The sequence below is a fragment of the Psittacula echo genome (assembly GCF_963264785.1).
Source record: "Psittacula echo genome assembly, chromosome: 14".
NCBI lineage: Eukaryota > Metazoa > Chordata > Aves > Psittaciformes > Psittacidae > Psittacula > Psittacula echo.
The window spans coordinates 3,556,201-3,568,935 of record NC_137750.1 but is presented as its reverse complement, the minus strand read 5'-3'; the positions used below and the strand labels follow the sequence as shown (position 1 = coordinate 3,568,935).

Genomic DNA, 12,735 nt, shown 5'->3' with positions numbered 1-12,735 from the left:
TTGTTTGCATGTTTCCATTGTATGACCTTTCTGTCTCACATGCACATACTCTTTTCTTTTCTCCTCCGCTCTGTTACTCTTTCTTTTGCCGTTTTGCCTCTGCCTCAGAAGCAAGTGACAATTTGGTTTGAGCAGTTTCTCATGGACAAGTAGCTGATGTTCTTTAGAAGTACCTTTGGTGCCGCCTTTCAATAAATGACCTATTTTTGTGAGTCAGTAGCCAGTAAAGGAGGTTCCGAGTTACTGCAGTTCACTTTGGACAATGTTTCAGGAAGAAACAGTTTCCATATGTTATAATTTACATCCCAAAGTTGATAAAAAAGTGAATATGTAGCATTTGACAAAGTGAAAACTGCAGCTCTGTGTGGTTTGATTCTGACTGAAAGAGGAAAAAAGCTTATGCTACGCAGAAAATTAATGAAGACATTTAGTGAGTCGTGGAGTGGAAGACTCAGTGGATTGCTTTAGGTGGAAGTGACTAACATCAGTAGTTAACTTCTGATAGCTGTGTAGCGGTGCATGTAAGTCAAATTTGACTTCAGACCAATTCCAAGTGAGTATGTATCTGCTTAACAAGTGGCAATAGCAAAAAGTATTAACTGGTGCCATTTGGTGGTGGTTTAAGTGCTGATAACCATAGAAGTGGAGTAGTGCTTTCACTCCAGTAATGGTTCTTTATTCCAAAATTAGGGCCGGGACTAGAGGATCTCTTGAGGTTCCTTCTAGCCTTTTCTGAGTGTTAATTTATTGGTTTTAAGGAGTTGAGGTCTTTGGTGTTTTTTTTACCTGGATTGCTCAGTAGGCCTGACCATTACCCCAGTGTGGGATACTGGACTGCTCCCTTTGCTTCTACTACTATAGAAATAGCAGAGTTTGATGCCCTGGTTGTGCAGTTATTTAAGTGACAGAACTGTCACAAACATAAGACGAGATGAACAAATTTTGTGAGCAAAAGGGTTTGATTGGCAGACTAAACACTTCTGTTGACTCTAATGGGCATTTGAGTAAGCTGATGACACGTGGTCATAGAGCGAACTTTGGTAGCGTGAATAGAAAACTGTGCTTAAATGCACAGACTAAAACTTGAAGAAAATGGGATGTTAATAACTTAGTAGCGTCCTGAGCAATGTGATTGAGTTCTGCTGCTTGCTTTTTGTGAATTCTAAGAGTGTGCTGTTGAGCTCCATTGGCCTTTCACTGTTTGCAAAGGGAATAGTCAAGTTCTAACACAGTTTTCTGGTAGACGTTTTTAAATCTTATTTTTATATATATATATACACACATATATAGGCATCTTCTTTGTGCTGGTGTCTCTTTTCTACTTCAGAAAAGAGAAATGTGCTGATTTGTGGTATTTTTTGAATACCCTGTGGATTTTTTAGGATGTAATAAATCCTCAGAAGCCTCTCTGTGTTGTGGGAGATGTGCAGTAGCACACCTTTCGGTCTCATTTGCAGTACTCCCGGGTTACAGGGATTTGCTCAGGTGGTTTTCAAGAATGGTCAGTAAGATTACTTACTAATCTGACTTAGACTCTAACTAATGAGTTAGAATCTAAGTTAAAGCATAATGTGACACCTGTCACACATTCTAGTGGCAAGGTTTAGCATCTACACCTGAACCTGAATGTGCTTGCACGTCACTGGGAGCAGACACTGTCCCTTTTGGGAAGAGAAAGCAGGGTGAATCACTGTTGGTGGCTGTCAGAAGGAGCTGTATTTGTCTGTTCTTTGTGGAAGGTTGGGTTCTGTGATTGTTTTTCTTTTCTTTTAAGGAGTTGTCTGACTGAAACTTAAGAGAAAAGGCAGGATCTGAGTATCTGGGGTGTATGCAGAAACCCAAGAAATTAGAGGTGCTTGTTTTGTGGGGTATGTGCTAGCTACGGTCCTGTTGCTAGTACAGAGTGTTGGTTGGTGGTGCTTGCAGACTGATGGACTAGGACAGCAGTAATTCCTATACATGGCGGGTGGTCAGTGGTGTCCAAAACTCCAGAAGATCCAGGTTCTGAGTCAGCTTGCTTTTGCTCAGGCAGAGAGAATGGATGTGCAACTTCGCCCATCTGGTTGATTGTCACTAGTCACAGGTACGTTTTGAGCTCTCCATACACAAAATGACAAACATCCTTGCATAATATTTTACAGTTTTGTCACATCATTCTGTGCAAGGTCCCATTCACATGATTGTGTCCCTGGTTCCCTTCACTTCGTGTCATACCACATCTGGTTCTGTCACGTAGCTGTGTCTGAGAGTAGTAGGCATTATTCTCTGAAGAGTGGTCCCCATTCCAATTTGTTGCAGTTTTGAGCAGTTTAAGATCTGTTTTTCAGCAAGTTCCCCATCCCCAAAAATGAATTCAATTATGCCCGTATCCTGACCCCATTTTCTTTCGTATCATGTTATACCAATATGTATCCTACACATGGCTGGTATGCATGTTCTTCATAGCGTACTTGTAACTCCTAGTTGGTGTTTGCGCTTTGCTTTTGTTTTTTAAATTAACTGAGAGCTACATTTTCAAATCTTAAGGAAACGTTTCAGTGGCTTTTGAGCTGCGGTTTTGAAAATGTCAATCTTTTCCTTTGGCCTTGTCTTTTTGTGCCTTTTACAGTTTTCCACACGCAGATTGGAGACAGACCTTTTTAGCCCAGTTTCACTCAAAAGTCTGGTTACAAATTGCTGTGCATTTAAATGAACTGTCAATTTAAAATTGACCCATGCAACCTTACTGACAGTGTAGCTGCAGCGTGAGACGTTAGTCTGTAAGGATAGAATGCTAGGAAGCAGGGAAAACTGTGACAATTGAAGAAAGTAGGCCAGCAAAGACAGTGCATCAGAGAGAAATGCAGGGAAAAGTGCCATGCCATTTGAAATGACAATTACATTGTCATTTTCATTGTGAATACTTTTAGGTTCTATATTGGCTGTGATCTTTGTACTAACTGGTATCATGGAGAATGTGTTGGCATCACAGAAAAGGAGGCTAAGAAAATGGATGTGTACATCTGTAATGATTGTAAACGGGCACAAGAGGGCAGCAGTGAGGAATTGTACTGTATCTGCAGAACACCTTATGATGAGTCACAGTGAGTTCTGATAAGAACCTCTTATTTAATGTTTAGGTAGCAAACTGTGGTTACCTGTTCTTTGCAAAGAAAAAACACAGAAGTTATTCTGCATATGTTGTATTCGTTTGTAATACAAATTGCTTTTCAGTAATTGTCTTCCTCTCCAAAATGTTTGTGTACAGTAAATGTTGAGGGAAAGGGAAGTTTTCAGGGTGGTCACAATGTGTTGGGTTTTAAATAAGTGCTTTAAATGGGGGTTGATTTGGTTTTTCTTTATTTCTTTAACAAGGGATGGTTAGAGAGATTAAAAGGCAAATGTATTTAGTGGATTTTGTTGTGCTTTAATCTGATCTGGATGAAAGCATCATTTTCGTATGGGGGTATATGGTGGTATCCTTTCCTGTAAGGCTTTGTGGCACAGAATACTCCTTCTGTGTGCAACTACAAGACTGAAGCTTCCATATGCAAAATGTTTGTACAGAGTGAAGTGAGCCCTTGCTATAGTCCAGTTTGTGCAAAATGTATCTTGAATCGGTTCGGATACTGGTTGGGTGAGAGTTCTGGCATTACCCTGTTCCTTCCAACTCTAAAGCAGAGGAATGACTTTTGATACCTTGATTGCTCGAAAGTGCCTAGTGTAAAATGTAGGAACTGATTTTGCCGTGGTCCGTGATTTAGCCTGTTTGTAAATACAAGAGCAGTTTGAATAGTGTAATTAGGATTTGTCTATCTGAACGATCATTTTACGCTCTTGTGTTTAATCGTGCCAAGTATCTTGCTTGTGTGCAGGGATTGCAGGTTTATGTATTTAAATGTAACCTTTAAATTCAGCGGATCAAGTCACTAACATTGGTTTTGATCTCACAGATTTTACATTGGCTGCGACCGATGTCAGAACTGGTATCACGGGCGCTGTGTTGGCATCTTACAAAGTGAGGCAGATCTCATTGATGAATATGTGTGTCCTCAGTGTCAGTCCACAGAAGATGCCATGACTGTCCTCAGTCCACTAACTGATAAAGATTATGAAGGTTTAAGAAGAGTACTGCGTTCCTTACAGGTGAGAATAAGGATTGCAGCAAAGAGGAATGCTTTGGGGTACAGGACATATCTGTGAGTCTTGGAGTCAGTTTTGATTTCTCATAGCTTTGAGGCTTTATAAAAAGGGATATTTTTTGTGAGAAATGCCCCTGTGTCAGCTGCAGACTTGATGGGCATTATTGTGCTGGGGAATGTTTACAACAGCTCATATAGCACTGCTTCTGAGTTAATGAAGCTGAACAGCCTCTTCAGTGGAAGGCTCTTAGAGGAAGTGGGTTTACTTAGAATACCAAAAGAGGCAGAGTGGAAGCCCAGCTGCGCAGGATGGAGAAGGTGCAATGTTCAATTCTCACATTAGTTTTCTATGATTTCTAATCTACACTTCTGTGCTTTAATCTCTGAGGTATCAGATTGCAGTGGTGTTCTCATGGAAAGTAAATGATGGCATTCTGATAGTAAGAATTACATCAATTACAACATTTCTCATTTATCTGTCACTCCCACATATGCCTTTTCTGCTGTAACTATGAAGAATTCTGGTAAAATAGTTGTGTGGTAACAGAAATCCTCAGTGGTTTGCATTACCTTGTGTTTTGTAGGCATTCATGAAAACAAGTTAGTTTTAGAGCACTTGGAAGTGAGAGCCGTGGCTGATTTCTAGGTGTGAAGCGCCAGGCACACTCAGTAAATTCAGTACACACTTTTCTGTGCAGCCAGGCCAGCACAGTGTCCTGTTCTGTCTGAAATTCACACTGGTACTGTTCTGAAGACCAACTACTCCCATTGATGTTGAGCTTTAAGACTTTACTCAGTCATCAGATGAGCACTAGCTAGCTTTTCATATAGTGCTGCACCAGTTCCTTAAATCCAACTCTAGATCCCAACGGATAAAGGTGTAATGAAAATAGTTAGCTGCTAAATAGTGCTCATTTAACTTCATTTTTTGCACAATTGTATTTTGTTTTCCTGACAGGCTCACAAGATGGCATGGCCGTTCCTAGAACCAGTAGATCCCAATGATGCACCAGATTATTATGGTGTTATTAAAGAACCAATGGGTAAGTGTTTCTGAGTGAGTGGGCTGAGGGGTTTGAATATCAAATGAGTAACCTGCTGACCAGTTCCAGCCAAGGACCTTGAAGATACATTTTGCAGAACACACAGTTCTTACAGATGAAACAATGTGATTTATCCCTGATTTATTTAGAAGTTCATGAGAGTTGATAGAATATCTGTATCAAGGCTGGCTCCTTCACCCTAAATACTGCCAGTGTAACATGTAATGTGTGAAATTCAGGGGTGCAGGAGGACTGAATTCTTGGGTTTAAATTACTTTATTTCAAAAGGACAATTTTGCTGTGGTTTTCTTTGCTTGGGGTTCTTCTGTCTTTGTGCGTCAGTTCCTCCTATAATTTGCGGAGTGTTTGCTCTAGAGTTTGAGGAAGACGTGGTGCAAATACGGTTAAGTGATGGAGTTTGAAACTATCTTAGTATATTAGATTTCATATTGTATGTAATTTGTCTTTAAGGCTGTATGAACAAGAATTGATTCAGATTTTGTGTATGTGGGGGAAAGTGGAAGAGGAGATGCTGCAGCTTTACAGTGTTTTACTGTGATCTTACCAGGCCTTACCAGTTAGCTAGGAATAAGCTAGAGAAACACTTAAATGTGAAACCTCTTGGGAATATCTACCTCCTGCCAGAAATGGTGTTGCTAAATATTATTCCTTTACACTTACAGAAGCAATACCTTTACATATGTCTAAATGAGAGCTGTATCATTTGAGCTTTCCCACCTACTCCTCACTGAGCCTAGAAATAGGGAAGTTAAATTTAGTTCCTTGGCAAAGTCAGAGTGTGTTGACTGAAAAGAATGTTTTGCTTAGAAATTGTGCCCTTCTCTGTTCCAAAGTTTTGGGTTGGGCTGTTATGAAAATGCTGAACAGCTCCTGTTGCATCATTTGTTAGGAAAGCTCAAATAATAATGTAATGAAGCATATGATGTTTGAATGAAGTAAACGAAAGTGCATTGAGTCCTTTCTGGCTTAACCAGCAGGAAAATAGACTTGTAAGTATACAAATAAATATCTGTAAAATACACTTGGTGGTCCAGGCCTGTCTACATTTGTTTTCACGCATTATGGCATTACTGGCATTTCAAAATAAGCACTTTAAGGGCATTTTCCAAGGGCAGGTCACTGTTTCTCCAGCTAGAAGTGCCACTATACATTTAGACCGCTATATTTATAATTGGCAGATCTCGTTCCTTTCCCTCATTTGCATTAAAATAGGACAGTTACTGCTTACTTTACCATTCGGGTCCTGCTAATGTGTCTAGTTAGTAAGAATGAGAGCACTAGCATTTTGCGTGATCCTGCACTTGAATCTGCTTCATCTGGGACATGACAATGTGCATCTGCTCTTGAAACTTGATAATTCATTCAAAACAAGTCATGATCAGAAGGTTTAGAGAGCTCTTACATGCACACATACGACTCTTGGTCTCAGTGATGAGGGCTGTCAACAAAGTACAAGTAACTGGATCCAGATTGCCTGACTTTTCCCCCTCTCCTCCATTAATTTCTTCAGAAAAAGTAAACAGCTCCTGCAGAAGACCCCAGTTTTCCAAGGTCGTTTTGATACTCACGTTTTAATTCAGCTGCACTTAACGTACTCATGCCTAAGTGTTTATTCTGAAGGAGACCTCATAGTGTCACCACGTCACAAGCAGCGTTCCTGGAAAAGCAGCTAACTCCGATAGGTTTTGTTTCCCCCACGCTTGACAACGTAAACTTGTGTTGAAGGATGACAGTGTGTCATTTTAACCATCTTTGGTTTCCTTCAAGACCTTGCCACCATGGAGGAGAGGATCCTGAAGCGTTACTACAAGAAAGTCACGGAGTTTGTGGCCGATATGACCAAAATTTTTGATAACTGTCGTTACTACAATCCAAGTGACTCCCCTTTTTACCAATGTGCAGAAGTTCTCGAATCATTCTTTGTACAGAAACTAAAAGGATTTAAGGCAAGCAGGTAAGCTGAAGTGTTCCTATTCACAAACGTCCTGTTGTCCCCTGCAATCTCCTCGATGCTTTTTTAAGCTTACCTTGCATTCATGCAGGGATTTGTGTCTCCATGCACAGAAAACTGAATGAGAATAATTTCTGCTCAGGACCAATCCTGAGTTGTGATAATGTTCTGCTGTGCAGTAAATACTTTTCATTGCTAAAAAGAGACAATCCTTCCATGAAATTTATAAGCCAATGAAAGAAGTTAAAATACTTCAGTTTTTACTACTTCTCTCACCTTTTAATGACTAACCTGAAATGGATGGAATAAGTAAGGCTTAAAGTAGGATATGGAGAACAAAGCACAATTCAAAATTGCTATTTAAAATTCAACTTCCTTTTTTTCACATTTTTCTATGGAAGGATGGATGTAGATTTTTCCCTAACATAGACATGCCTCAAAAGGAACATGCAGCTCCACTACACGCTTTCCTGTTGCTTGCCTGTTCCGTCTAGTGGCACGTACATGGAAGTTGTACAGCACTAGTCAAATTCTAATGTGGTATTTACTACAGCTGTTCCTAAACCCAGCTTACTCCAAACGCTAACGGAATCCGCAGATTTCCCTGGATCGCTGCTGTATTCCAATACAAGCCAGCTGTGACTGAGTCACAAATGTTGGATGCCTTTCAGCATTACTTGGAAACTGTAGATGTAGTAGTTAACTTTGTCCATCCAACTGTAGCAGTCAAAACCCCGGCAGAGTGCTAGTCTAAGGTACTAATGCAGGATTACATCCGTCTGTAATTAACAAAGTTGAAAGCTTCACTGCTTCTACACCCCTTGTTGTGAAGCTGTCTGGTTTTCTATGCACAATGAAGGTAGGGTTGGTAAGAAGTGATGAGTTCAAATCTGTCACTCCACCATTTTTCTTTCCCATTTATTACTGCATTAATGGTTTTTTCAGGTAGCTTTCACCTCATGTTTCTGTCACCTTGTTTTAGCTGGTTACCCCGCATCCACTAACTTCATTGATGCGTCTGATTTGTTATTGTTTTTCATTTATACCATCCGTGTTCTTTCTTTTCTTGCAGATTGTGATATCTTTAGTCTGAACTTTTTAACTGGAATCAGAACTGGATGTTGGGGTCACTTTCTTTTCTTGTCCAATTCAATGACATTAAAACTGCCCTAAAAATCCAGATCATTTGTCTAAAAAAGTAAATGCTGTTGGGTTTTTGTTACCAGCAGTCGTACTGGTGAGCAGAACTGTATTAACAAAAACTAATGTCCCATTCCTCAAATACTGTATTGAGAAAAGTGGAAAATTCATCTTGAAACCATGTATTTTATTGTTTTATTTTCAGTCACTAATAAAACTGTGAATGTCCAAGAGGAGTTTTGCTGAGCTCTGATTAGCAAAGATGTGATTTTTAACAGGCCTCTTCAGTTCTTTCTATTAAGTTAATCCAAAGACTTCCTGAATAAATTTAAACAAAGAATACATTATTATAAATATTCCCAATTAGCAATAGGCTTTTTGCTTTCCCTTTTGATAAACTACTATTATGTAAATATGAGAGGAAAACTGATTTCAGGCATTTTGGAGTATTCCAAAACTGCATTTTACAAGTACTGAAATAGTTGTATACTGGAGGAGAAATTGTGCTTAAAATTCAGAGAGAATGATTTGCAGAGTTCCCTTTGTTCTGAAGGGGAAAAAACTAAATGTAAGCAGCACGGTGGTAATTCCCTCATTGTGCTTTGCCCATGGTGGCACCTTGCAGCAACTGTGTTCTCCAAAATGAAGGGTGCTTAATTCTTCACTTTCTTCTGCATTCTGCAGGTCCCATAACAACAAACTGCAGTCTACAGCTTCTTAGAGTTCAGCGTGTTTAACCTAACACACCCGAGCAAGAATCTGGTTGTCTGAAAGGTTTTAATTAAGAAGCCAGATGTTTTTAGTCAGGTTATCCTGACGAGACTTGATGTAAACTGCATTTTTATTGGTCACAACAGTCAGATTATATTCTCAGCTTATTTTGTCCAAAGGACAAAGAGATAAAAATCAGCAGCACCACTTTCTTGTCAAGATCAAATTGTTGTACTATTGTGGCAGAAGCAGGAAAACTTGGTTTTGTTGAAGGAGAGAGAGAAAGAGAGCAAGAAAAAAAGATACAGTAAATGGGGTCACGTTCAACTCCATGGAAATGCCACGTCTGTTCTTCAGTGAAGAAGCTGGTTTAAAGTCCACACAGAAAACTTTGACTGTATTTATTTATTGTTGCAAAAAAGACGCTTTTTTATTGCTGCCCTCATTTGTCAGCTAATTATTTTTTCTTATAAAATCCAGCCCCGGTTACATGTAATCCATTCTGTATCTTAACATGATTCCTGTAGGTAAAAGTACAAGAAGACCTCTAGATGTCTTTTCTTTCTATGAAAGGAGCTGCTATGTACACATGTGCACACACACAGAACTGGGAATCAACAAGGAGTTTATCGTTCATGGTAGATAAAAAGTTAAGCTTGCATAAAAGTTGGGCTAAGTGGTCATGGACTACAGACTCTGTTGCCTTGAATATAACAGTACAATTTGTCATTTACTCTGCACCAGACTGAAATGAGTAAAATCTATTTGAAGGTATCTTGTTTGTAAACATTTGTCAGATTCTAATTTTTTTTTCTTTTGTATTAAAATTCAAAATATGGATGTATATGAAACAAAATAAATGGAGATCATTGTTCTCCCCACAGATGTAGGTGTCTTTGCGTGTGCACTAATATGTTTGTAACGCTTCGGGGATCTGTTTGGAAGTGTAGACGCTGCGAAGTGGTAAGGGTGGGGGTGACCAGGGAGATCTTGACTTTATTCTGCTCCAAGGGGAGTGTTTACTACGTCGCATTCCAAAGCAGCTGTCGTCCCTCTAGCAGATTTCTAGTGGTGCCGCAATTCCTGTAACAGATCACACGGTAGGAAGTACTTTGTGAAATGCCACTGCCCACCGCTGCACTGGTGGTGCTTTGCCAAGCGCTGTAGGAACGTGAAGCACCACGTGTAATTGTATCTCCTTCGGGGCTGCTCCACCGCTTCCTGCGCGAGGAATGCTGCCCAGAGGGGCAGAGGGAAGGCAGCACAAGATGCAAACTGCTGATGATGTTGCTTCTTCCTTCCCATCTATTGCTTTCATGTTGTGTCTGTCACTGACCTGCGCATTTGACCTGTCTGTAGTTACCAGCCACGGTTTGTATGCGGCTCTTGGACCATTCGACTAGCTTTTGCACTAATTCACAGCTCTTCTGTTCTACAGTGACCTGGGATTTGCCTGATTTATGGATAAGCTCCTTTTGGGTTTAACCTCACACCTTGCTATGCAAGAACCTCTTCTGTTATCTTTCTTAAAAAGACATTGCTATGACCACACTTTCTTACACTTCCAGGCTCAGGTGTACAGGTTCTTCTGGGTAATTTTATCTACTAAAAACCCGCGTGTTTTTGTACATACAAATGTTGTCATTTAACCTCTGTGTGGAAATGAAAAATAACTGTTCAATGTGAAAACAAGAATCCATTTATGCTTCCTGGAGTTAAAGAAGAGTAGTTGCATTTAGGCACTGTTGTCCTTTGGCGTTTTAACAGAAATGCTGCATATTGTACGCATTGTGGGTTTAATGCAACAAGGGGAATTCTCCACTTTGAACAGCATTTGAACATACCCTGCATCTCATCAGAACATCACAGTATTTCTGTACTATTTATTCATCTATAAATCTCTATGACATGATTTGAAACTTTCCTACCTGTAGGCATTAAATGGCTGTTTTTAACAAATTGTGGCAAACTGAAGAGTACTTTTTTGTACCTTATAGGACACGTCATCCTAGACAAATAAAGTGATGTGTTTGACATGGATTTGGTGGCGTTTCTAATGAAACATTTGATAACGATATGGTATATAGGTCTTGGCTTTGCCAGATGATGGATAGCTTCCAGTGAATCAGGTTGATTAGGGAAATAATCCATACATACAATGTAATTGTTCCAAGAGCCTGGTTTTAGTGTTTTCAATTGCCAGTGAGTGGAGGTACATTTCTTGATTTGTTAATGATGATCTTTGGTAGTGGTGTCACTGAAAACACATCGCTTGTCATTAGTAGCCACTTCCCTAAAAGCATGGTAAGTTCCAAAGTTTTGTCATCTCTGTTCGGTAATGCTCCTCTTTGTATTGGTATGAATTACTGCAACAATTGTTTCAAAACAGTCACGTACATAACACAGATTGTGATAATATGAACTATCCCAGCTTGGTTTGCTTTTGCTTATTGGAGAGTGGTGCAGACATTGTGTGTCAGTTACTGGCATTTTACTGAGGGTTTGGATGTCATTAGCCCTGATCCCCCTCTATTTATCTCTTCCAAGAGACAATCAAAATGAGATACAGCCGTGGATGTTATTCTTGTACCCACGCTTTGCCTGGTTTAGATTACAATAATGTCTCGGGGGTGGGGAGTGGTGCTTAATGGCTGTCCAGGGCAAAGGGATGTCCGTAGGACTCGCTGGTTAGTCCCTGGACTTCAGTGGAAAACAGAAACAGAGAAACTTGAGATGCGCACGTAACCCTTCCTCCTTCCTTCTCCTGTCCCTCCCAGTCCGCTCCAGTGCTTTGATTCGCTGCCAGGGACAGTTGTTCTGCCAAACAGAGCCCCCTCAAAGTCTCTCAGGAAAATTCCATCTATGTATGCTGTGCGCCATGCAAAATCTTTCATGTAACAGAAGTGAGAGTGTATTTTTTGGATAGACACAAGCTACAAGTAAATTTCTGTCCTGTAGTAACAGCTTCTATGGGTCCCAAAATCTATAGTGCTTGTTCTTGGTATTTGGCTCGTATAGAAACACACAGTGTGACTTGTAGCCCATGCAGTGCTCCATAGCTTTGCAGCGATGTTAAATCAAGCTGCAGATGTGTATTACAGGTAGAATTGTTAGGGCTACCTTTGCTTCAAAACAAAATGCTTGTAGAAGCCACTGTTTCACATCATATCTAGCACTATAACACTATATGGTTGGTGTTTGTTTTAGCTAGACTGTGTTTTCCCATTTTTATATATAAATACATACCTCAGAATCCCCAGCCAACTTGCAAAGTGAGGAGATGCCTTTGTTTAATATCATTACATGAACTTTTTTTGATCTTCCAGAACCCCAAGAGCATCTTGTGAAGTCTTTAAAAGAAACTAATAATTTGTGAATATTGACTCTTGGGACAGCAAACGTCATGATCCCCTTTGCAGCAGTTTCATAGGTTCTAACGTCTCTCCATGGTAAAGGCACTAAAAGATTGTATCTTTGATTCAAAACGTAACTTTACTGACATGAAAGTACAAACTCAGCAATACTTCTCATGGGAAAAGGACATTCAGTGCATGGTTCTAGGACTGAGCTTTTAAGGAACTGACAGCGTAACCAGGCGTGCAGTTGTGCTCATTTTGCTTTCCTTGGCATGAGCTAGCGCTGTTAATTGTAAGCCTAATTGGGCATTTGTGTTGGGCAGTTACTTGATTTGCTTTCAGTTAGTGTATTCATACAGTTACATAGCTATTTTGTATGCTTCATGTGAAAA

The 12,735-nt window shown here is 39.9% G+C and overlaps 1 protein-coding gene across 12 annotated transcripts in view; it reads left to right on the top strand.

Annotated features, from left to right (window-relative positions):
• Positions 1–10,805, top strand: part of BPTF (bromodomain PHD finger transcription factor) — a 54,205-nt gene extending 43,400 nt beyond the window's left edge. For 5 of the 12 annotated variants that reach the window (XM_080629467.1, XM_080629468.1, XM_080629464.1 and 2 more), the window contains 5 exons: positions 2,910–3,083; positions 3,933–4,125; positions 5,080–5,164; positions 6,953–7,139; positions 8,961–10,804. In XM_080629467.1, coding sequence (XP_080485593.1) covers positions 2,910–3,083; positions 3,933–4,125; positions 5,080–5,164; positions 6,953–7,139; positions 8,961–8,997 — 676 coding nt within the window. In that variant the 3' untranslated portion in view covers positions 8,998–10,804. The other 7 variants (XM_080629471.1, XM_080629466.1, XM_080629459.1 and 4 more) reach the window with 5 other exon arrangements.
• The last annotated feature ends 1,930 nt before the right edge of the window (positions 10,806–12,735 follow it).